The 26,626-nt window shown below is 34.9% G+C and overlaps 1 protein-coding gene across 1 annotated transcript in view; it reads left to right on the forward strand.

The window, feature by feature from the left end:
• The window catches only part of NUDCD1 (NudC domain containing 1), a 73,971-nt gene extending 48,622 nt beyond the window's left edge, over nucleotides 1–25,349 (forward strand). The window contains exons 8-10 of the mRNA XM_015070426.3: nucleotides 483–608; nucleotides 22,676–22,835; nucleotides 24,744–25,349. Of these exons, the coding sequence (XP_014925912.1) occupies nucleotides 483–608; nucleotides 22,676–22,835; nucleotides 24,744–25,036 (579 nt within the window). The 3' untranslated portion in view covers nucleotides 25,037–25,349. The remainder of the gene's footprint in view (nucleotides 1–482; nucleotides 609–22,675; nucleotides 22,836–24,743) is intronic.
• Nucleotides 25,350–26,626: the final 1,277 nt, after the last annotated feature.

Consider the following 26,626-nt stretch of genomic DNA (forward strand, 5'->3'; position numbering starts at 1 on the left):
CTTCGTGCCCTCTTCTAGTTACCCATGTGTTACACCATTTGATATTTGTTCCACAGGTCATTGCAGTTGTGTTTTTATTTTTTGTCGTCTCTGTGTTTCATTTTAGATAGACTCTCTTGCTGTGTTTCAAGCTCACAGGTCTTCTGCCATGTCTAATTAGCTGTCAATCCCATCTTTTTTTGCTTTCCACTTCAGATATTATATTCTCATATTTACAGTTCAGTTTGGTTCTTTTTTTATATCTTCCATACCTCTCTCAACATATATGTACTTTTCTGTACATCCTTGATTTTGTAATAACTGTTTTAATGTCTTTGTGGTGATTTCATCATTCTGTCATTTCTGGGTTTTGTTGATTAGGATTTATCAGTCATGGGTCTGAAATTTAGTTTTTAATTACTGTTGTAATCTTGATATTTTAAGTATGAAGAAACCCATTCTCTTATTGTTGATGGTTTGTTTATTTTGTTTTCTGGCCTAAGAATCCAAATCCAGATAAAGAGAAACCTCCTTGTAATGCTCAAGAGTTAGAAGAATGTGATATTTTCTTTGAAGAGAGCTCCAGTTTATGCAGATTCGATGGCATTACATTAAAAACTACTCATGTGGTAAGTTTTTGATCATCATATTTCTAAAAATTTATGAATAAGTACAAGTTATAGGAGATAATAATTAACTGGCCACATATATAATTTGCAAACCTGGCTTGATTGCAAAGCTGAACAGCAAAGTAAATGACAAGAAAACCCTTGAACTTTTTGTTTGATCTTTACGAATTGGTGTGCAAGATACAGGATTTTTAGTCTGTTTTTGTTTTTGGTTTGTTTTTTACTGTTGACTGTTTTATAATATTTGGTGTTTGGGGTTGGGTGGCTATCATCTAAAACTCATTACTTCATGAAGTGGCAGTTTATATCACCATCCCTAATGAAACACTGTTGCCTTATTTTGGTACTGTTGCATATTTGATATCTTGTGGTAAGCTTTTTTCTGTTTAGGTTTTTATATGTGGTTACAACTAATTTATAATAACCTCATTTTTTCATTTGAAATTATGACATATTTCTTTATGTTCTCACCTGGTTTAACAGCTAGGTAATACTATACAATGTTATTGTTGGTGTTCATGTGTGTATGTATATGTAGTGGTTGTCCTAGAGATTATAGTATGTATCTTCAGTAAATTTTTTCCAATTGCATTATTTATATGCTATTTTTTAAGAATCCCTTCTTACGTAAAGCCATTTCTGTATTCAGGGGTTTTATCTAATAGAGTTACAGAAGTCAAATTAATGAGTCCTGGACTAAGGCTCTGACAAGTCAATTTCCACTGTATATTCTCATTAATAATGTTTGCAGTTATTACCTATTTCACTGCATCTTTACCTGTCCTTTCGTTTTTATGTTTGATCTTTACTAATTGGTGTGCAAGATACAGGATTTTTAGTCTGTTTTTTTTTGCTGTTGACTGTTGACTATTTCATGATATTACCTTTGACTATTTCTTTTGTGAAGAATTTTTTCATTTATTTATTTTGGTGTTTCTGACTGACTTGTGTGACCTTACTTCTTCATAAAATGTGTTCCTAAAGAGCATGCATGATAGATTTCTCTTATAAGTAGGTTCTATCATCAGAAAGTTAAGAAATGTACATATAATCCCTCATTGTACCATAGTTTTTAGAGACAATGTTTGATAAAACATTTCCAGCATTTTGCACATACTCAAACTGTTTAGTCACAGTTCAGTGTTAATTGCTGGTTTAACTCCAATGATTTGCTGTTTGTATATATTGCAAGATGACACCAATGATTTGCTGTTTGTATATACTGCAAGATGACCACATAGTAAGTCTAGTTAAATTTTCTCACCATACATACCTATAAATTCTTTCTCATATGATGAGAACGTTTAAGGTCTACTCTGTTAACAATTTCATATATTAAGTACAGTATTAACTAATAGTCATCATGCTATAAATTATAATCCCCTATACTTATTTATAATAAATGGAAGATTATGCCTTTGACACCCTTAATCCATCCCCCAGCCACCGTCAGATATGAGATGTAGAGGAAGGGAGAGAGAATCTTAAGCAGGTTTCGTGCCCATCATGGAGCCCAACATGGGGCTCGGTCTCATGACCATGAAATCATGACCTGACCCGAAATCAAGAGTTGTACGCTTAACCAGCTGAGCCACCCAGGAACCCCTGATTTACGTTTCTTGATGCTTACTGTTGTTGAGCACCTTTTCATATATGTACAAGTTGACCATATTTAGGTCTTCTTTGGAAAAAGGTCTGTTTAGTTTCTCTAATCATTTTTTTTAATTGCATTATTTTTTGCTATTTAGTTACAGGAGTTCTTTATAAATTTTGGATGTTAACCCCTTATCCAGATATATAATTTACGAATATTTTTTTTCCCATTCAGTAGGTTGCATTTTCATTTTGTTGACCATTTCCTTTGCTGTTAAGATTTTTAGTTTGAAATAGTCCCACTTGTTACTTTTGCTTCTGTTGCTTTTGCTCCAGAATACCATTGCCAAGACTGAGGTCAAGAAGTTCACGGGCTCTGTTTTATTCTAGGAATTTCAGGCCTTATGTTCAACTTTTTAATCCATTTGAGTGCGTTTTTGTGTATGATGTAAAGATAGTGGTCCAGTTTTGTTTTTTTGCATGTGGCTATCCAGTTTTCCCAAAACCATTTGTTGAAAAGACTGTCCTTTCCCCCATTGTATATTCTTGGCTCCTTTATCATAAATTGACCATGTATGGATAGGTTTACTTCTGGGCTCTCTGTTCCTTTGGACTCTGTGTCTATTTCTTATTTTTTACTTTTTTAAATATTTACTTATTTTGGGGGGGGGGAGAGAATGAGCAGGGGAGGGGCAGAGAGAGAGAGGGAGAGAGAGAATCTGAAGCAGGCTCTGTACTATGCAGGGCTCGATCCCACAAACAATGAGATTATGACCTGAGCCAAAATCAAAAGTCATATGCTTAACTGTCTGAGCCACCCAGATGCCCCAGGACTCTGTGTCTATTTTTATACCAGTACTATACTATTTTGATTACTATAGCTTTGTAGTATAGTTTGAACTTAGGAAACGTTTTTTAAGATTGCTTTGGCTATTTGGGATATTTTCTGGTTCCACACAAATTTTTGGATTTTGTTCTGTTTCTTGGAAAAGTGCCATTTAGAATTTTGATAGATTTATTGACTCTGTAGATTGCTTTGGTAATATGGACATTTTAATAACAATTTTTTCCAATAAATAAATGTGGAATATCTTCCCATTTATTTTTGTCTTCAGTTTCTTTCATTGGAGTTTTAACAGTTTTCAGTTTAGAAGTTATTCACCTCCTTGGTTAAATTTATCCCTATTTTATTCTTTTTGATGAAATTGTTAATGAGATTGTTTTGTTGATTTCTCTTTCCAGCAGTATGTATGTATACTGTACGTATGTAACTGATATATAGAAACACAACAGCATTCTGTGTATTACCTTTATATCCTGCAACTTTACTGAATTTATTAATTGTAATCATTTTTTTAGTAGAGTCTTTAGGGTTTTCTATATAATGTCACATCATCTGCAAATAGTGATAGTTTTACTTCTTCCTTTCTGATTTGGATGCCTTTTTATTTCTTTTTCCTACCTGATTGCCCTGCTTAGGACTTCCAATACTATGTTGAATAAAAGTAGTAAGAGTGGGCATCCTTTTCTTGTTGATGATCTTAGAGGAAAAGCTTTTAGCTTTTCACTGTTGAGTTTGATATTAGCTGTGGGCTTGTCATATATGGCATTTATTATGTTATATTCCCTTTGTACCCACTTTTTGAGAGTTTTTGTAAATGTTGAATTTTGTCAAATGCTTTTTTCTGCATGTATTGACATGATCATACAATTTTTATTCTTAATTTTGTTAATGTGGAATATCTCATTAATTTTCAGATATTAAACCCTCCTTGCATCCCTGCAGTAAACCTCATCCCTGCAGTTTACTTGCAGTAAAGCAAATTTATATATTTAGGTGCTCCTGTGTTGGTGTTGTAAATATTTACAAATGTTATATTCTCTTGTTAGAGTGACCTTTTTATCATTATTTAATGATTTGCCTCTTACTACATTCTTTGCCTTCAAGTCTGTTGTCTGATGTAAGTATAGCTTACCCCAGCTTTCTTTTGGTTTCCACTGAATGGAATATCTTTTGCGGTCTCTTCACTTTCAACTTTGTGTGTCTTTACTTCTGAAGGGAGTCTCTTCTAGGCAGCATATAGATGGGTCTTATTTTTTTCTTTCAGTCACTCTATGTATTGAGAATTTAATCTATTTACATTCAGATTAATTATCGATAGGTGTGTACTTATTGCCATTTTGCTACTTAATTTTCTGGCTGTTTTGTAGTTTTTCTATTCCTTCTCTGTCTTCCTTTGTGATTTGATGATTTTCTATAGTGGTATGCTTAAACTCCTTTATCTTTTATGTATCTACTGTAGGTTTTGCTTAATGGTTATCATGAGGTTTACATTTATTTTTTTTTTCAGTTTATTTATTTATTTTGAGAGGGAGAGAGCATATGCATGAGCAGGGGAGGGGCAGAGAGAGAATCCCAAGGAGAGGCTGTGTGCTGAGATCATGACCTGAGCCAAAATCAAGAGTCAGACACCTAACCAACTGAGCCACCCAGGTGCCCCAATGAGGTTTATATTTAAAAGCTTAGATTTATAACCATTTGTTTTATGTTGATAACAGCTTAAGTCTGAATGCATTTTAAAGCTATACATTTTTACTCCCTGAAACATTTTATGTTTTTGATGTCACAATTTATATTTTTTTATCTTGTGTATCCCATAATAAAATACTGTAGTTGCGTTTTTGCAACGTTTGTCATTTAACTTTTATGCTACCTTTCTAGGTGATTAACTTGCTATCTTCACATTAGATTTTGAAAGTTATTGTGCATTTACCTTTACCAGTGAGGTTTATATTTCCATATGGTTTTCTGTTACTATTTGGCATCCTTTTTGTTCAGCTTAAAGAAGTCCCTTGACATTTCTTATAGGGCCAGTCTAGGACTGATGAATTCCTTCACCTTTTGCTTCTCTGGAAAACTGTTTCTCCTGCCATTCTGAATGATATCTTTGCCAGGTAGAGTATTCTTGGTTGGAGGTGTTTTTTTCCTTCAGCACTTTGAGTGTATCATGCTACAGCTTTCTGGCCTGCAAAGTTTCTGCTGAAAAAAACTGCTGATAGTTGTGGTGGGGTGGTGGTGGTCCCTTATACATAACAAGTTGTTTTTCTTTTCCTGCTTTCAAGATTCTATCCTTGTCTTTAACATTTGACATTTTAAACATGACATGTCTTGGTGTAGGTCTTTTTGAGCTGATATTACTTCAAACTTTCTGGAGCCCAACCTTCTGGGCTTCCTGAACCTTTCCTTCCTTCCCCAGGTTTTCCCTTTGTTTATCCATACTTCTGTGCTTAGTGAATATCTTTATGACTGCTGTTTTGATCTCTTCATTGGGTAAACAAACCACTTACCTCCATTTCATTAAGATCTCTTTCTGAGGTCTTATCTTGTTCTTTCCTCTTTGCAACATATTCCTGTTTCTTCATTTTCCTCACTCTGTATTGGTTTCTCTGCCTTAGGTAAAACAGCCAACTTTCCAGGTCTTGAAGGAATGGTCTCTTGTACGAAGTGAACCTTATTGTTCAGCTCTTCCCTACCTCTTGGTTTTCTCTCAAACTTTTTTGATATTCCAAGCAGCCTATTTTACTTTTAGTGGCTCCTAGCATTTAGGGGTGTACCAAGAACTGTCAGTGTCCCTAAGGGGAGGATCTCAGTCAGCACCTACATTCAGACTGATTGGAAGCCTCAGGCAACAGCTTTTAAGGTATGCAAAATATATAGTCATAACTAGAAGTCCCACTGTCTGCCAGAACCAGGTAAACTAGAGGTGTCCCCTGGGTGGCAGCCATGAAAATCAGGGTGCCAAGAAAATGTACAAGTATCTTTCCGGGGGATCCTGGCACTCTGGAAGAATGCAGAGGGATAGTGCAATAATGCCCGCTGGTCTCTGTCTCCAAGAGTATCTCAGTAAGCCCCTGTATATTAAATTAAAAGTCTGGGGCTGAGGTTCCAGGCCAAGCAAATAAGCCTTTTTCACAGAAAGACTTGGGTTAGGTTTCATTCTGTTAGTGCAATGCCCTTATGGTGGTAGCTGGTCAAATGTGTAGTTTCTTGGTGTACCCAGGGGGGTACCAGTTGGCTTGTCATTGGAAGAAGGAAACAAAGGAGGCTATAATATTTCAGATGTTCACTGCTACATCCATTCTAGGAATCAAATAGTACTTTATCAACAATTTGTACTTCTTTCTGCAGTGTTTACTCCAAGTTCTCTCTTGATTTCATTTTTCATGACTTTGGCTGTACATGGAAAGGTCAGTATATGTCCTTATAGTTTTAGGAAACAATACTGTAAGCAAAAGGTCAGAACTCTATATTGTAAATGACCGATTTTTCAAAATAGAAGTTCCCTGAAAGAAATGGGAATCAGGGTTAGAATTTAGCATTTTGAAAATAAAATAGTGAATGAATATATGCAGCAGCACAATAAAAGAGAAATACTAAATTTTAAATTTGAGAAAGGAAAGTAATAAGATGTGGTCACTTGAGTAAAACTCAAGTCAGAATTCAAATACAGTTGATGAGTTATTTTTGCTTCTCTCTAGATCTGTACTATACAAAATATTAGCCCCTGGCCACCTAGTAGTTATTGAGCATTTGAAATTGTAGCTTGTCTGAATTGAGATGTACTATGAGTGTGAAATACACAACCAGATTTTGCAGTCTTAGAATAAAAAATATAAAATACGTTAACACTTTTATATGAATTTTTATGAGATAATAGTTTTTATATGTTTGGTTAAATAAATATATTACTAAGACTCCTTTTTCCTGTTTTTATTTTTAATGTGACTACTAGAAAATTCAAAATTACATATGTGGTTTGTAGTAATCTGTAGTGATCAAATTAAACAGGCTTGAGCAATCAAAAGGTGATAGGATATTTTTAAAAATTAAATTACAGTGAGTTTCTAAGATCAGTTGAGATGGTATTCATCATATACTGCTTAAAACAGAAAATTAAAATAGCTGAAAAAAGTATTTGCAACTTATTGATAAATAAAGCCATCAAGACTGGAAGCAGAGGAGTTGCAAAGAGGAAATAATTCTTTTAAGTTAATGTCATTATGAAAGCTAGTACAAAAGGCATGTATCTGATACACTAATTCTTTCCAAAAGATATTAAGGATGAGATCAGAAGTTCAGAGGAAGGAAATACATTTAGAAAGAATGTATTTAGAAATACATTTAGAAAAGAAATACTATTTAGATAAAAAGTATCTAAGCCTATGGTTCTCAAGCTTTTTGGTCTCAGGATCCCTTTATGTTCTTACATTCCCTGGGGTATCAATTTCTAATACTTGGTCAAATTTGATATAGTGCAAAAAAATTTAAGCTATACAATTTTGCTACTATGGCCGCCATAACAAAGTACCACAGACTGGGTGACTTAAACAATGGAAATTTATAGTCTCAATTCTGGAGGCTAGAAGTCAGAGATCTTGGTGTTAGTGTGTTTAGATTGTTCTGAAGCCTCTCTCCTTGGCTTGTAGATAGCTATCTTCCTTAGTCTTCACATGGTCCTCCCCCTGCATGTGTTTGTTTCCTAATGTCTTATAACACCAGTCATATTGGATTAAGACGCACCCTAATGACTCAGTTTAACTACCCTTTTAAAGGTTCTGTCTCCAAATACATCACATTCTGAGGTACTGTGGGGTTAGGACTTAAACATATGACTTTGGGAGGGATACAGCTTAGCCCATAAAAATATCCTTCACTTAGATTTTAGCACTTATTAACATTTTGTCACATTTATTTTTTCTTTGTTTTTCTACCTCCGTTTTGCTAAAATATTTAGGAACAGTTGCACATGCCATGTCCCTTCATCCCTAATATCTCACATGTGCACTAAAGATGAAGGCATTTTCTTATATAAGCACAATACAAGTCAGGAAATTTAACTTTGATATAATACTTTTATCTAACATAGTTCATAGCAATTTTTTTTCCCTGATTTGGAAACCTATTGCACTTAGTTATGATGTCTCTTTAGTTTCCTTTAATTTGGAACATCCAGTTACCCAGTCTTTATGTTGTTGACTTTATTTTGCACCTTTTATGGACTGTCTCCAATATTTCCTCAAGATCAGATTCACTGGCTACATTTTTGCCAGGAATACCACATAAATGACATTTCCTTTTTAGTGTCTAACATGAAGGAGAACTTCATGGCAATTTTCCGTACTATTATGGCATGAAATTTAATTGCGTGGTATTCACCTGGTTTCCCTGCTCCCAAGTTATCATCTTCCCCTTTGAATTAATAAGTACTTTGTGTGAAATGAAAATAGAAACACAATGGTTCAAAATCTTTGGGATGCAGGAAAAGCCTTTCTAAGGGAGATGTTTATAGTGATACAGGCCTATCTCAAGAAACAAGAAAAATATCAAACAATCTCACCTTACAACTAAAAGAACAAGAAAAAGAAAAAGCCCAAAGTTAGTAGAAGGAAAGTAATAAAGAATAGAGCAGAAACAAGTAAAATAGAGAATAAAAAAAAGACCAATGAAACAAAAAGCTCGTTCTTTGAAAAGATAAAATTGATAAACCTTTAGCCAAAATCATCAAGAAAAAAAAGAGGACTCAAATAAATAATCTGAAATTTAAGAGAAGTTAAAACTGACACCACAGAGATAGAAAGGACTGAGACGATGGCAAAAAATTATTTGCCAACAAATTGAATAACCTAGCAAATGGGTAAATTCTTAGAAATATACAATCTTCCAAGATTGAATCAGAAAGAAAAAAATCTGAACAGACTAATAACTAGTAGTGAAATTGAATCAGTAACCAAAAAACTCCCAAAAAAACCAAAGTCCAGGAATGGATGGCTTCAAAAGGTAAAATCTACCAAAAATTTAAAGAAAAAGTAATACCTACTCTTCGCAAACTTCCAAATTATAGAAGAGGAAGGAATGTTTACAAATTTCATTCCATAAGGCTAACATTACCCTGATACCAAAACCAGGCAACGACACTTAAAGAAAATTAGACCAATATCTCTGATGAATATAGATGCAAAAATCCTCAACAAAATATTAGCAAATCAAATTGAACAATACCTTAAAAGGATCATTCACCATGATCAAGGGGGATTTATTCCAGAAATGCAAGAATGGCTTATTATCTACAAATCTGTCAACATGAGATAAACCATATCAACAAAATGAAGAATAAGAATGCTAAGATCATCTTAATAGATGCAGAAAAAGCTGTTGACAAAATTTAGCATCCATTCATGGTAAAAAATTTCAATGAAGTTAGGTATAGAGGGAACATAACAGAGTAAATGTCATATATGACAGGGCCACAGCTAACATACTCAAACTGAAAATTTTCCTTTAAGATCAGGAATAAGACAAGGATGCCCACTCTTTCCACTTTTATTCAGCATAGTATTCTAGCTGCAGCAGTCAGACAAAAAAAAGAAAGAAAAAAGTCATCCAAATTGATAAGGAAGAAGTAAAAGTTAGTAATTCCACTACTGATATTTACCCAGAGAAAGCAAAAACACTAATTCAAAAAGATAAATGTTCATTGCATTATTTTTTACAATAGCCAAGATACGAAAGCAACCCAAGTGTCCATCGATAGAAGAATGGACAAAGAAGATGTGGTATGTGAATACACACACACACACACTGGAATATTTCTCAGCTATAAAAAAGGGTGAAATCTTGAAATCTTGGGGGTACCTGAGTGGCTCAGTTGGTTGAGCGTCCACCTCTTGATTTCAGCTCAGGTCATGATTCCAAGATTGTGAAATTGAACTTCGTGCTGAACATGTAGTCTGCTTAAGATTCTCTTCCTCTCCCTTTTCCCCTCTTTCCCCACTTGTGGTCTCTCTCTAAAATAAAAAAAAATTTTAAAAAGGTGCCTAGGTGGCTCAGTTGAGCATCCAACCTTGTCTCAGGTCATGATTTCATGGTTCGTGAATTCAAGTCCTGCATCAGGCTCTGCACTGACAGTGTGGAGCCTGCTTGGGATTCTCACTCTCCCCTTCTCTCTGCCACCACTCCCTTGCTTGCTCTTTCACTAAATAAACTTAAAAAAATCTTAGAAAAAGGATGAAATTTTGCCATTTTTTGACAATGTGGATGGACATTGGTAGAGGGTATGTGAAGTAAGTCAGACAGAGAAAAACAAATACCATACGATTTCATTTATATGTAGAATATATAATATATAATAAGTAAAAAGCAAAACAAGATCTGTAAATACAGAGAACAAACTGGTGAAAAGGGGAGGGGTGGCCAAAATAGGTGAAAGGGAGTGGAAGAAACAGGTCTAGTTATGAAAAGAATAAATCATGGGGATGGAAGGTACAGGTATAAGGAATATAGTCCATGCTATTGTAATAACACTGTATGGTGACAGATGGTAGCCACACTTGTGGTAGACATAGCATAACATAAAGACTTGTTAAGTCACTATGTTGTTCACCTCAAGCTAATAGAACATTAGATGTTAAACTGTACTTCAATTAAAAAAAAAAAGGTAAAACTGTCACCAAAATAATAAAATACCTAGGAATAAATGTAACTAAAGAGGTGAAAGACCTGTACTCTAAAAACTATAGAACACTGATGAAAGAAATTGAAGAAAACACAAAGAAATGGAAATATACACCATGCTTATAGATTGGAAGAATTTAGATTGTTAAAATGTCCATAATACTCAAAGTAATCTAGATATTCAGTGAAATGCCTATCAAAGTACCAATAGCATTTTTCTTACAGAACTAGAACAAAAAAATCCTGAAATTTGTATGATTCACAAAATACTACTAATAGCCCAGGTATTCTTGAGAAAGAACAAAGCTAGAGGTGTCACAATCCCAGATTTCAAACTATACTACACAAAGCCATAGTAATCAAAACAGTATGGTACTGGCACAAAAATAGATACATAAATTAGTAGAACAGAATAGAGAGTCCAGAAATAAACCCAAGCTGATCTTGTCAATTAATACATGACAAATTATATGACAAATAGGGAATATGTATATTCTCTATACAATGGGGAAAATTAATAAATGGTGCTGGGAAAACTACATTGTAAAAGAATGAAACTAGACCATTTTTTTTACACCATACACAAAAAACTCAAAATGAATTAAACATGTAAATATAAGATCTGAAGCCATTTAACTCCCAAAAGAAAACATAGGCAGTAAGGACTTATGTATCAGCCTTAGCAATATTTTTCTCAATCTGTCTCCTCAGGCAAGAGAAACAATAGCAAAAGTAAACAATTGGGAGTACATCAAACTAAAAATCTTTTGCATGGCAAAGGAAATCATCAGCGAAATGAAAGGTCACTTACTGAGTTGGAGAAGATATTTGTAAATGATATATCCAATAAGGGATTGATATCCAAAATATATAAAGAGCTCCTAGAACCCAACACCAAAAAACTAATGTTTTAAAAACTGGGCAGAGGACCTGAACAGACATTTTTCTAAAGAAAACACACAGATGACTAAGGTACCTATGAAACAACCTCATGAACCAAGCTCTGCTACCTTCAGACTTTTCTTCTACAGCTTCTTTACCTCTCTCAGCCTTCAAAGAATTGCAGAGAGTTAAGAGTCTCCCTAGGCTTTGGCTTCAGGGAATGCTGAGGCCGGTTTCATCTTCTATCCATACCACTAAAACTTTCTATCAGTTAAGGTTGCTTTGCTTTCTTATCACTGGTATGTTCACTTGAGTACCACTTTTAATTTCCTTCAAGAACTTTTCCTTTGCATTCACAACTTGGCTAACCATTTGGGGCAAGAGGCCTAGCTTTTGGCCTTTCTCAGCTTTTAAGATGCCTTCCTATTAATTAAGTTCATCTTGTATGGGTGGGGTTTGTGGCACCCCAGAATAATTACAATAGTTAACATCAAAGATCACCAATCACAGATGATGATAACAAATACAGTAATAATAAAAAAGTTTGACATATTGTTAAGAATTACCAAAATGTGACTAAGAGACACTGAGCAAATGCTGTTGGAAAAATGGCACCAATAGACTTGCTCAGCACAGGGTTGCCACAAACTTTGCGTTGTAAAAACAAAAAAAGCTGCATCTGTGAAGCACAAAACGAGCTATGCTGTACTGTATGCCATATTCAAAGAGAACTTTCTCCAGTGTTAATAAAAAGAAATGATGCATCAATAATTTATACCTTTCCTGTAGACCTTACCTCATTTCCTTTTATGTTCTTTGAGATGACTCTGGGTAAGATACTTAGCCCCTATCTTATTCTATAAATATGATGATAATAATAGTACTTATTTCACAATTATTATAATGAGTAAAATGTATTTCAAGCCACCTACACAGGGGTTGGCACTTAGAAAGACCTTAGTAAATGCAAATATCCTTTATTACCATTCTAGGCATCTTCTATACATTCTGCCTTAAATATTATAGTCATCCCAAATTAAACAAATGAAATGAGCAACATTAATGGGGAAAACACGGCAACTTTAGAGTGATCTTTATGGAGATCATAAAGCCTTTAAACAATTTTATGCCTGAGAAATTTGTGAATAGCTATTAAAAAAAACCTGACTCTGTGTTAATCTAGCATATTTAATTTAGAGACAAATTTCTAAAATCTTGCACCATTTCAAAAATAAGAAATGCAAAATTCATTATTCTGTTTGTCATTGTATTGTCAAATAAATTATATTTTATCTATAATTCTAACTGTAGGCCCATCACTTTCAATTTTATACTTTCCTATAATGCACATATTTCAGTAGTTTGTAGATCTGCCCATAAAAAGTGAACAAGTTATTCTTGAAATAAGCTTTGGATGCTTTAAATATACTCAAAACCAAGTTTCTGGAAGTTTTAAAATCAAGATTAACTAGTCTGATGATACTAACTGCAAATAATAGTATACTGTAAGACAAAACATACCCTTTAGATGAAGTAAATAATTTAGAATTCTTCTCTGTGTAGTAAGAGATTGTATAATATTCATTTTACTTAATAAATTCCAGCCTGCCTAGTATTCCCCAAGGTAAGTAGATCATGCCACTAAAAAAAAAAATGCCACTAAAAGATGTTTGATCCCTCCTCAGTTGGTCAGTGGCCATGATAGGAAAATAGGCTTATAATTCTATTCAAAGGTTGCAAACTAAGAGTAGCTAAAGGAATTGTGTATAAACAGTGATTTAGGATAACACCTAAAAATGTCTGGTTTCACTTTCTCATGATAGTATTAGAATCTCTTGATAATTATTTATGCTTTTCAATATTTTATTTAAATCTAATTTAGTTAACATATAGTGTAATAATTGTATCAGGAGAAAAATTTAGTGATCCATCACTTACATACAACACCCAGTGCTCATCCCAAGTGCCTTCCCTAATGCCCATCACCCATTTAGCCCATCCTCCCTACTCAGTATTCCTCTAGCAACCTCAGTTTGTTTTCTGTATTTAGGAGTCTCTTATGGTTTGCCTTCCTCTCTTTTATTTTTTCTTCCCTTCCCCTGTGTTCATTTGTTTTGTTTCTTAAATTCCACATATGAGTGAAATCATATATTTGTCTTTCTCTGATTGACTTATTTCACTTAGCATAATATACTCAGTTCCATCCACATTGTTGCAGATGGCAAGATTTCAATTCTTTTTGATCGCTGAGTAATATTCCATTGTATGTTTTTTCCTACTTTTTCTTGCCTTACTTCAATAGCTTGGATTTCCAGCATGATACTGACTAGGAGTAATGAGGGCAAATACCCTTTCCTGTTAGCAGTCTTAGTGGAGAGGAGCATTTGGTTTTTTACCATAAAGTACAGTGTTAATTCTAGGTTCCTCAGGGAGGCAGTTGCCTTTAATTTCTAGTTTGCCAAGCATTTTTATCATAAATGGAGGCTAAAATATTTTTCTTCGGTCTGTTGGTAATGCTGAATTTCACTGATTGATAATTTGAATGCTGAATCAGCCCTGAATTCCCAAGATACACTATATTTGGTCATGATGTATTATCCTTTTTACTTATTACTGGATTTGATTTACTAATATTTTACTGAGATTTTTTGCATTACATTCATCAGGAATAATAGTTTCTCTTTTCTTGTCATATCTTTGGCTCTCAGAGTAATGCTGGCCTCATAAAATAAGTTGAGAGTTGTTCCTTTCTTTTGTTTCCTGGAACAGTTTGATATTGTTTCTTTGGTAAAACACACCAGTGAAGCATTCTAGGTCTGGAGATTTCTTTGTTGGAAGGTTTTTAACAATAAATTCAATCCTGTTAAAAGATACAGGACTACTGAGGTTATCTATTTCTCCTTGAGTGAAATGTAATGCTTGTCTTTCAAGGAATATAACTTAAATTATCAAATATATGAAAGAGTTGCTCATACTACTTCATTATTACAACTTAGTGTCTTAGACCTTTATATACATTTTTATTCCTGATATTGGTAATTTCTGTCTTCTTTTTCCTTGGGTTATTCTGGCAAGAGACTTACCTTGATCTTCTCAAAGGACCAGCTTTTGGTTTCATTGCTTTTCTTAATTATTTTCAGTTTCACTGATTTCTGCTCTTAACCTTTATAAATTTTGTACTGCCTATCTCCTTTAGATTTTGTTTGCTCTTCTTTTCCTAGTTTAAGGTGGAACCTTAAACTATTGAGACATTTTTTCTTTTCTAATATAACCTGTAATGCTATAAAATTCCCTCTAAACATTGTTTTAGTTGCATCTCACATGCACTATGCTTCATTTTCATTCAGTACAAAATTTCCTAATCTCCTTTGTGAGGTCCACTATGACTCATGGGTTATTCAGAAACATGTTGTTTAATTTCCAGATTATTTGTGGATTTTCCAAATTTTTCTTTTTTACTAATATCTAATTTTTGAAATGTTTATTTATTTTGAGAGAGCATGTGTGAGTGGGGAAGGGCTGAGAGAGAAGGAAAGAGAATCTCAAGCATGCCCTGCACTGTCAGTACAGAGTCTGATGTGGGGCTTGAACTCATGAACTGAGAGATTGTGACCTGCGTGAAAATCAAGAGTCAGATGCTTAAGCAACTGAGCCACCCAAGTGCCCCTACTAATATCTAATTTAATTCTGTTATGCTCAGAGAACATTGTGTTTATGATTCTTATTTTTTAAATGTGTTGGTTATAGGACAGAATATGGTCTATTTTGGTGAATGTTCCATATCTCTTCTAGGATTCCGATCAGATGTGTGTTAGACTGTTTAATATTGCCTGACAGCATTTAGATGCTCAGTTTTTTGTTTTTAATCCCTGCCCCATCCCCCACTTTGGTTTAGGTTCTACTAATTTTTAATAACCTATTTTCAAGGTCACTAATTCTTTTTCCATAGAGTATACTGATGAGTTTGTTGAAGCCTTTTTCTCTTGCTGTGTTTTTTTCCCCTAGGATTTTTTTTTCCACCCTTTGCAGTTTCTCTCTGCTCTAATTCTGCATTTATTTATGTACATAACCCATCTCTTCCATTAAACTCTTTAAAATCCCATAGTTATTTTAAGTTCCTTGTCTTGTAGTTCCAAAATATAGATCATCTGAATCTGGTTACCTGGTCTGCTTTGTTTCTTGACAGTGGGATGTTTTTACTTTCTTCATTTTTTTGTGCCTTACAATTTTTGATTGAATACTGGATGTGAGAGCAGTAGAGACTGCTAAATAGTATTTATGCCTGGGAGTGGACATACTTCTGCTGGGTCATTAGTGTGGGTGGTTATGACAGGAGGGTTGTAAAAAGGCTGGTCTAACCTTGAGTTTTGTTGTTATGGTTACCCTCAGTGCATCCCTCGCTTCAAATTCCCCTAGTGTTAAGTTACACTCTGGTGGAGGCTGAGTTGATGGAAGATTTTCCCCAACTCTGCTAATTTGCCCTAAGCTTTGGGCTTTCACTGTACATCTGCCTCTCAGAGAGAATCTCTCTATGCTCTTACTCCTTCTCTAGTGGTAGACTGCTGTTGTCACTTACTTGGTGCTTCCCAGCCTGATTGGGGGGTGGGGGGTGTTGCACGGATGAGGGGTTCAGACTCTTGGCTCAGCCTCAGTCCTGGGCCATGTGTTCTTGGGTTTCAGGGTTTGGGACTTTTTAGTGATACTGCCCTTCCTCTAGAAAATTTGTAATAGTCTAGGCCCAGGATGATTTAATTTCTCCTCCAGGCACAGAGATGGTGTTTTTAAAAATTTTAATTTTTTTCCCCTCATCTGCAACAGGTCGTCTTCTGAGCTGTTGGGATGCTAAGATTTAATGCTCTCTCCCAACGGTTTAAGACTTTTGACACTTACAGAAAAAAATCCGAGAAGGACATTCTGATTTTTCCACAGAGGAAGACACTTCCTTCCTAAAACTCGGTACCATCAGAGCCGCTCCCTTTCTCCTGGTCTTTTTTGCTAGGAACTGGTCAAGGATCATAAGAAAATGTGTAAATCCAAAGAATTCTATACTTGCTGTCCCACACTAGGCTTTTGGCAATTTGTTAGTTGAATTCTCAATTTTGCGGTTCTTTCTTCTTTCTGTGCTCAGGTGGAACAGGTCTCCTAGCCCATCTCCTTGGTGACACCTGGTTTTCCTCAGATTTCAAGCTAGTTGGTTTCCTTGTAACCTCAGCTCTCTGATGAATTTTTTAAAAGTAATGATTCTACAAATTACCCAGCCTTTTCTTGTTACATTTGGAGTGACATTATTTCCAGCTTTCTTCATCCTAGGCAGAATCTGGAATTCCTTTGCTTACTATCAATAAACATGCCTAAAAAGCCTAGAACTTCAACTTATAATCAGTAAATTAGTGATGGTTCAGTATTCACAAGAGGTTCCATATACACAAGTAGGCAAATTGTGTACTGTAAAACTCCATTCCTCTGACCTATGCTAAAAAAAAAAATCAAGGGTGGGCATCTCAGAGGCAACCATCTTTTATCCAAGATTAAAGTGTTTTCTTGAACAGGTGCTTCCCATACTGGATGCTGGCTGGCCAAAACAAAATAATCTTGTTTGGGAAGTCTAAATGCCAAAATGAACAATAAACACAATTATTCAGCCAACAGAAGGGCAAAAGACATACCCAGAGAGAATAAAGTAAGTAGAAACCATGGTAGGAGGTAGAAAGTGACTGAGGTGGATACAGGTATGAGTAGCAGAAGGAAAGAAGATGGTGATATGATCACAATGACACCACAGTGAAGTACAGAACAAGGGACATGTGGTTCTCAAGAGATAAGTAGATTACATGTTCATCAAAACTAGGTACTGTTTTCTAAACAACATTCCACTTCTCCTTTAGACCTGACTTGCCAGTGCATTTGTTTGTAGAATGACCCAGTTCTTCATGAGATCTGATTGTTTCCACTGTTCCCTATGATCTTCACATATGTTCACGTTAAACATCCACCTCAAGATAATTCCAGAGGTTTTCTCTGTTTCCTGCAAACTCTAAAAATCCACACTACATAATTTTACCCAAAAGCAAAACAAATTAGTATTAAGATTACAAACTAAAGTAACTAGTTTTGCTAAGTGAATTAAGTAAATGAAATGAAGTGTGATAACTAAAAAAGTACACTTAAAATCAAGTGCACTTTTGTATGATCCTATAGAAGAAAAAAGCATCAACATAAGAAAATGCAGAAAAACAAAAATATCTGAAGCAGACAAAACGGGAAAGTGAAACATTATCCATTTACCTGGCATGGGCAAATAACCTGTAAGAGTCAAGAGTAAGATGCTCTAAGTTTCCCTGGATAGTCAGGAACAGGTACCACAAAGCCAAAGGTCACAATTTGGTATCCAAGAGCAAAATGGGACAGCAAATAAGAAAGAAGGAAAGGATGGCTACTTTGGGCAAATGCTGACAAAAAAAGTAGCCCCCAATAGCTTATTAGCAGTGGAAGGAAGGAACAAAAACAAACCACGCATAACCAGAAAATACGTTTTTAAAATGGAGAAGGCTGAGGTTACTTAGTGTAGTGTTAAAGAGCTCTACTCATTTCAGATGTCTCTAAGGGTATTATCATAGACATATACATTAATGTTTACCCTGATGACATTCAACCATCAATAAAATGTTACTTTCTCTTCAGAATGTTCTATATAAGATGTGCAAATAATAAATTTTAGCAAGATTTCATTTTAAAAAGGCTTGAAACATAGTCTTAGCACTTAAATGAGAAGAACTCATTTACACTAGACAATTTACTAATTTGGAAAACTCATTCTTTGCTAATGCCAAATTTATTGCCTTAAAAAAAAAAATCCTAAACCCATAAACTGGCCAATAAAATACAATTCCACATTCCTTCTATTTTCATGTTTATTAAAGAAAAGATTGTGTTTATCTTTAAAGTACTAGTGAAAACTACAATTAGTAAAATATTCTCTAGAGAAAATTTTGAAATGCATTTCAAGTAGTCAATTGATACTTTTTTTTTCTTTGTAGAACACTTAGCAATTAAAGACTTTTGAAGATTAAATGTCAAAGTAAAGACATTTAAAGAACCTCTAATAACTGCTATTACCAAATTAAATTAAAAATGAGTATCAAGAAAAAGATTCTGTCTGTTCAGAAACAGAGTATTTTTATGAGGCCAGACTGAAAAGTTAATGACCTGAAACTTTAATTCCAAAGCCTATTATTGAATTCAAAATTCAAGCATTCTGTACATAGAATAAATTGCTAAAATTTACACTGTTCTTACTATGCATTAAGTATTGGGTTGATATGCATCTACAACTGTATAAAGAAAAACAATTCCCTGGGTTTCTCCTTTACTCTCACAATGCTACCACACAGAACATTACTGATACCAGATGTGTGGGTTTTCCACACATCAAGTAGTTTTCTGAGACTAGTAGGATATCCTACACAATCTACTTGCAGGTAGTGTCACATCCCACAGGCTAAGGCCTCACTCCCGCAAGACTCTCCCAAACTCCCACTTCAGCTGCCAGTCACAAATCCCAGGTTCATCTATACCTGTGACTGGCCATACATCAGGGTTTCAACAACCCTCTCCTTGGGTTCTATAGTTTGCCAAGACAGTTAACAAAATGCACATTGACCAGTTTATTATAAAAAATACAATAAAGGATAATAACATCCAGGTGAAAGAGATGCATAATGCAAACTATAGAGGAAGGTCACAAAACCTCCATTCCCTCACCAGACATGCCATCTTCCTAGTACTTCCATGTGTTCAGCAACTCAGAAGCTCTATGAAGCCTGTACTTTTGGGACTTTTGTGAAGGTTTCATCACACAGGCATGATCAGTCACGATCCTATCCTAAAGGTTAGGAGGTGGAGCTGAAAGTTCCAAGCTCCTAATCATGGTGTGGTCTTTCTGGCAAACACCCCCTATCCTGAAGCCATCCAGGAGCCCACCAAGAGTCATCTCGTTAGAACAAAAGACACTCCTATAACTTAGAGTCAAATACCAAGGGGTTAGGAGCTATGTGTCAGGAACCTGGATCAAAGATCAAATATTACAACAAAAGATGTTCCTAGTGTTCTTATCACTTAGGAAATTATAAGAGTTTCAGGAACTGTGTGCCAGGACCCAGAGGCAGAACACAATATATACATATTTTCTATTATTTTACCAACTACCTTATTTAATCTTCACTACTTAAGAATTAGGAATATGATCCCATTTTATAGAAGAGGAAGCTCAAACTTAAGAGGTGAAGAGATTTAAGTTAGGAAGCTAGTAAATGGCAACTGGGATTTCAGTTCAGATGTGCTTCCAAACCCATGTTCTTAATCACCACCACAGCATGTTCTCCCAAAGCCCATTTTATTTTATTTTTTAAGTGTATTGATTTATTCTGAGATACAGCATAAGTGGGGGAGGGACAGAGAGAGGAGGAGAGAACCCCAAGCAGGCTCTGTGTGCCAGCGCCAAGCCCTGTGCAAATCAAAACCACAGGGAATCATCACCTCACACCAGTGAGAATGGCCAGTATGAAAAAGAAGAAGTGTTGGTGAGGATGTGGAGAAAAGGGAACGATTGTGCACTCCTTGTTGGAATGTACATTGGTGAAACCATTATGCAAAATACAAGAATGGAGGTTCCTCAAAAAATTAGAAATAGAAATAACTACATAATCCAGTTATTCCACTTCTGGGTATTTATTCAAAGGAAATAAAAACACAAAATCAAAAAAAGTACTAACCCCCATGCTTATGGTAGCATTATTTATGATAGTCAAGAGCCAACATAGGAGAACAATATGTGTACATTGATGGATCAATGGATTTTAAAAATATGTATATACATACAATGGGATACTTTTTATCCATGAAAAAGAAGGAAATCTTGCCATTTGTGACAACATAGATGCATTTTGATGGCATTATGCTAAGTGAAATAAGTCAGACAAATATATGATCTCACTTATATATGGAATCTCTAAAAACAAAACAAATGAACAAACAACAATAGATTCCTAAATACAGAGAACTGATGATTGACAGAGGGAATGGGGGTTAGAAGATAGACAAAATAGGTGAAGGGGATTAAGAAGTACACACAGCGATCAAAAGTACAGCATAGGGAATAATATAGTCAATCAAATTATAACAACTTTGGTGACTTTTGTAACTAATCATGGTGAGCATTTTGTAATGTATATGATTGTAGGGTCACTATGTCATATACCTAAAATTAATATTGTATTATATGTCAACTATGCTTCAATTAAAAATAAATAATAATAATTACTATAAAATGGGCTTTTGCAGGGGTGGGGGTGCCTAGCTGGCTCAGTTGGTTAAGCATCCGATTCTTGATTGGTTTCGCCTCAGGTCATGATCTCATGGTTCATGGGTCCAAGCCCCATGTTGGGCTCCATGCTCACAGTGTTGAGCCTTCTTGGGGTTCTCTCGCTCTCTCCTCCCACCGACCCTCACCCCTCTCCCCCATACACTCATTCTCAAAATAAACAAAAGAAAAATATTTTAATGGGATTTGAGGATGCCTGGGTGGCTCCTTTGGTTGAGGGTCCAGCTCTTGATTGCAGCTCAGGTCACAATCTCATAGTTTGGTGGGTTCAAGCCCCACATCAGACTCTGCACTGACAGTGCAGAGCCTGCTCGGGATTCTCTGTCTCCCTCTCTCTCTCTGCCCCTCCCTCCCACTCATGCTTACTCTTTCTCTCAATGACTCTTATGGAGATATGTATAAAGTAAGTGAGAGTGGAAGAGAAGAAATATTTAAGTCAGAATAAGGGGCCCATTTTTTTTTTCCTAAGAAAAATGTACCAGTTTTAAGTGTTTCAATGTTATATAAACAAAGCTGCAGTAAACATCGTTGTAGGTGTATTTACATAAAAAAACATGTATAGTCTGTGAACACTGTCTGCCATCCTCTTCCCTTTCTGAGGAAGACAAAAGTTCTATCCCCAGGCACTGCTGGGGCAACAGAAATTGGGTTGCTCTGTCACAGAATTCTCCTGTGACCAGGAGCCTATGCCTGCTCAGCTGTACCAATAAATCCTCTTCCTGGAGAGCCACTTCACAGTTTTCCCTACTGAATACAGGTCAGGTCTCTCTCATTGGAACCCAACATTTTATTCTCCAGTCTTCCCTGAAACTCATGAAAGCAATTCAATATTTATCAAGTACTATGCATGTTTTCTACATTTGATGTGATTTTGTTGGTGTGGTATTTAGGCATTTTTAACTGATGATAACATTTCTAGACAGAATATCATTTCAACCTATTTTCATTAAAAGAAGTATTCCTATAGGTAGAATTCAAATATGAATTTCAATCCGATGGTTTTGTATTAAAAATGAATTCCTTTAGTCATGAGTATTGCAATAAAAATTATTAGCATAATAAACATTCTTGACATTGATACTGAAATTAAACAGTACATCAACTTAAATATTTGTAAACAGATTTGAGTTTGAATCTCAGCTTTGTGGTTTTTCTTTGTATCCTAGAACAAGTTCTCAAACTCTCCCATGTTCTTTTATCTCTTAAGTGCAGATAATAACAAGCGTGTTGATTGTTGAAATTAATATTTATAACATGCCTTGTATATATAGCACATGCTCATAAATCTTAGCTATCATTGTACTTAGTAATTGTTACAAGTTCCCATTTGTAAACTTCATATTTGTAATTCTGTGGTTTAAAAAGTATTCTGCCTATAAACGAGTGTTTTATATTGTGTTTTAAACTAGGATACTAAGAGTTAAGAGGCAGTATAGTGTAGTGGTTAGGAACATAGATGCTGGGTTCAGTCTCAGCTCCACAACTTACTACCAGGCTGACCTTGGGCAAGTGACTTTGCTGAACTTTAAAATGGATATAACAGTAGCACATTTCTCCCAGGGGCATTTCTGAAGAGGTAATCAAACTGCCTGTATAAACAGTTTAGAAAACTTGCTGACATATAGAGCTGTGTGTCAGTTATTGGCATCATCATTATCATTATTAATTTGTTGAGTAAATTATTCTTTGTCACTATTTTAGGTGAATCTTGGAAGCAACCAGTACCTTTTCTCTGTCATAGTGGATCCTAAAGAAATGCCCTGCTTCTGTTTACGCCATGATGTTGATGCCCTACTCTGGCAGCCACACTCCAGCAAACAAGATGATATGTGGGAGCACATTGCAACTTTCAATGCTTTAGGTATAAAGCAAGCTCTTTGACAGCATTTTCCATTATGTCAGAAAGTAGGGTCATTTTTTTTTTAAGTTCATTTCTTTTTTCTTTTTCTTTTTTTATTTTATTATTTTTTTTTAATTTGGTCTGTCTTAATTACCTTTGGATTGATTTGTGCTATATTTGGTTGCTTTTACTATAGTTGATGAATGTTAGTACTTTTGGAACAGAACCAATCTATTTTTATGCTTGTACAGAAGATCAGCACAGAATAGAAATCAAAGTGGTTATCTCACCACTTGATTCTTCTAATCAGTCATTTGTTTATTCCAAATAAGCTATGCGGTATTAGAATATGAACAGTGGGTTTGACAATACCCTACATGGAACTTGTATTCATGTTTCTTCAGAGTAATCATCAAAAACATCATAGAATTGCTCTAAGGAAATGCATTTTAAAACTAGGGCTTGAAAAATGTTAAGGTACATAATTGTAGACTTACGCAATAATTGATTTTATGTCAAACTATATTAGTATTGTATGGGAGAAGTTTTTTTATATAAATTAGGCACAGTTACTGCTTTATTGAGTGATTATTTTAAACTGGGAACAGGAAGTAAAATTATATATTCTGAATACAACCTTAATTATAGAGGAGATTGGTCAATTATCCCTTATAGTTAATAATGTAGGCTGCTAAGCTGGTTAATTCAGACTCCAGATGGATTTTTATGACCTGAAATAAAGAGTTTTATTGAAAAATTTGAATATAAAATTTCTGGCCTCTATATAATTCCTCTTTTTTAATTCTGAATCTTCTTTTTTCAGTAAGGAAATCTCTGTCACATAATTTTTATATGCTTAGATTCTCCATTTGTATCCCTAAGTCTGTTTAGAATTCTGCTTAAGTTAAATCAACATTACATTTGATATGTAGTCTCAAGACATTATATACATTGTTAATTTTCTCAAGGTTAGCCCAGAGAGCTAATTCTAAAATACTCAGATATCTACATCCTCTTCACTGTTTCCTCTTCAAACCCTGTTTAATTATAAAACCAATATTGATCTTCCTGTGCTCTACCTAGAGTTCCTTTGCTCGTTATTTGATGAGATCACTTTACGTTAGTATTCTGTTTTTATCCCACATGTTCTAACATTCAGTAACCATGTCCCAGTCTGAAAATCCTAATTTATACTTCAGAACATAAATACCCTTTTAACCTGTAAAGATAATTTTTTAAAAGACAAGAATAAGATTTTACAGAGTTTAATTAGTTTTCAAGGGATGTTCTAATTAAGTTTTTAAAATTAGATGCTTAAATTTTCATTCCAACTTGTAGTGATCTCAAGGTTCTACTTCTGGGAGCTGAAGTACAACAAAATCCTGTTACACTGTGGGCACTGGTGTATAAAAATACCACTAACATAATAGAAATAATAAGAGAATGCATTGTCACATTAGCATTTTTAGGCTTGGGGGCTATATTATGAACACACTCCTGAAATAACTTTATAGTGGTATCCTATAAATATTTTCCCATTTATTTGATAAAAAAGATTCTGTAATGCCACATCTGTGATTGATGAGCTTAATTATTTGGCATTTAAAGATAGTTTGACATGTTTTTAGTCCTTTTGATTTTTAGATTTTTAGTGTCCTAATTATTCACGGAAATAAGGAACTATATTGTGTTTTTCTTAAAGAGATAAAACCCTACCTACTTTCTTCCTTAAGAATTAAAGCTCTATTTTGGCACCAATTGGGAGAAATTGTAAGTAGTCATTAATGGTTCAGAATTCAAACACTGTTGAATATTTATGGTGTATATTTTATCAAGGCACTTTAATTTATAATAAAAACTGGGAAATACTAAATGTGTAATCAATTTTCCTTCTTTTTAATATATGGGTTTTTATTTGTTTCATAACAGGCTACGTCCAAGCATCAAAGAGAGACAAAAAATTTTTTGCTTGTGCTCCAAACTACTCGTATGCAGCCCTGTGTGAGTGCCTTCGTCGAGTGTTCATCTACCGCCAGCCCACTCCCATGTCCACTGTACTTTACAACAGAAAGGAAGGTCGGCAAGTAGGGCAGGTTGCTAAGCAGCAAGTAGCAAGCCTAGAAACCAATGATCCTATTTTAGGCTTTCAAGCAACAAATGAGAGATTATTTGTTCTCACTACCAAAAACCTGTTTTTAATAAAAGTAAATACAGAGAATTGATCACCCCAACATGTTGGCTTTTCTGTACTGAGAAAAGTATTCAGTGGTAGCCAGAAAGCTTAGTAGTTATACTATAACCTGTTAAGTTTTACTATGTTAAATAAATTATCTTATATGAATTTTTTATTTTTTAAAGGAAATTGGAAGTATATTCAAGAGATTATGATTCTATAAAAGCTATGGAATGAAGCTGCAAATTTAGAGAAAATTTACTTCTGTAAAAAATGTAAAGTATTAGAATGATTTTTTTAAAAACAGTCTGGAATTTCATCTTTTATATGAAAGATGTACAATTCAGTGTTTAAAAATAAAAATATTTGGGGCGCCTGGGTGGCGCAGTCGGTTAAGCGTCCGACTTCAGCCAGGTCACGATCTCGCGGTCCGTGAGTTCGAGCCCCGCGTCAGGCTCTGGGCTGATGGCTCGGAGCCTGGAGCCTGTTTCCGATTCTGTGTCTCCCTCTCTCTCTGCCCCTCCCCCGTTCATGCTCTGTCTCTCTCTGTCCCAAAAATAAATAAAAATTGAAAAAAAAGTTGAAAAAAAAATTAAAAAAATAAATAAAAATATTTATCACATACTCTTTGTTCATTGATAGTTTCTTCCTTCTGTACCTATAGAACTTTTGGATTACAGTTAAACTGTTGGTTCTTGTAAATACTCATTTAAGTGGACTGAATAGCTGAGGTAGAGGGGAGGAAATAGAACAGAAGTACAGCAGGTCCAGTATTGTTAAAGTTTGCTGAAATACTAAGATTTGGGTTTTTTTTCCAAAAATTTTTTTCCATCTAATTTTTATTCATTTGCTCTTCCAACAGGCATAGACAAAGAGAGATGATAAAGTTCCATTAAGTGTAGCTCTTATCCATTGTTATACAACAAACCACCTCAAAACTCATTAAAACAAGACTGTTTGAAAATCTATGGTTCACTGATGTGGCTGTCTCTGTTCTGCATGGCTCCAGTAGGCTAGACTTGTCTTATTCCTGTGATAGAGCAGACATTGCAAGAGGGCAAGACTGATACACAAGAGCTTATTAATCCTGTGTTTCCATCACATTTGCTCTTCTTCCATTGAACAAAGCAAGTCACATGGTCAAGTCTAGAGTCAGTGTGAGAGGGACTGCACAGGAACACAGCAGGAGGTATATAATTCATTGGCGCCATTAATGTGACAGTCTGTCACACAAATTGTGATTTATCCTGGTAGTTTTCCTTAAACTTCTACAGTTAAAAAAAATAACCCTGGGGCACCCGGATGGCTCAGTCAAGTGTCCGACTTGAGCTCAGGTCATGATCTCACAGTTCTTGAGTCAAGTCCCACGCCGGGCTCTGTGCTGACAGCTTGAAACCTGGAGTCTGCGTCAGATTCTGTGTCTCCCTCTCTCTCTGCCTTTCCCCTGCTCATGCTCTCTCTCTCAAACATTAAAAAAAAATAACCCTGTTTATACATTAAATATATTGTGTCATGAATTGTAGTTTTTCATTTCCTTGGATTTTTTGGGGTTTGCATTTACCTGGAAAATTGTTTACTTTGGAGGAAAAAGATGGATGCTACATAAAAAATTGGGGAAGTCCAGAGAACTGGTAATGAA

Source organism: Acinonyx jubatus, chromosome F2 (assembly GCF_027475565.1).
Source record: "Acinonyx jubatus isolate Ajub_Pintada_27869175 chromosome F2, VMU_Ajub_asm_v1.0, whole genome shotgun sequence".
Lineage (NCBI taxonomy): Eukaryota > Metazoa > Chordata > Mammalia > Carnivora > Felidae > Acinonyx > Acinonyx jubatus.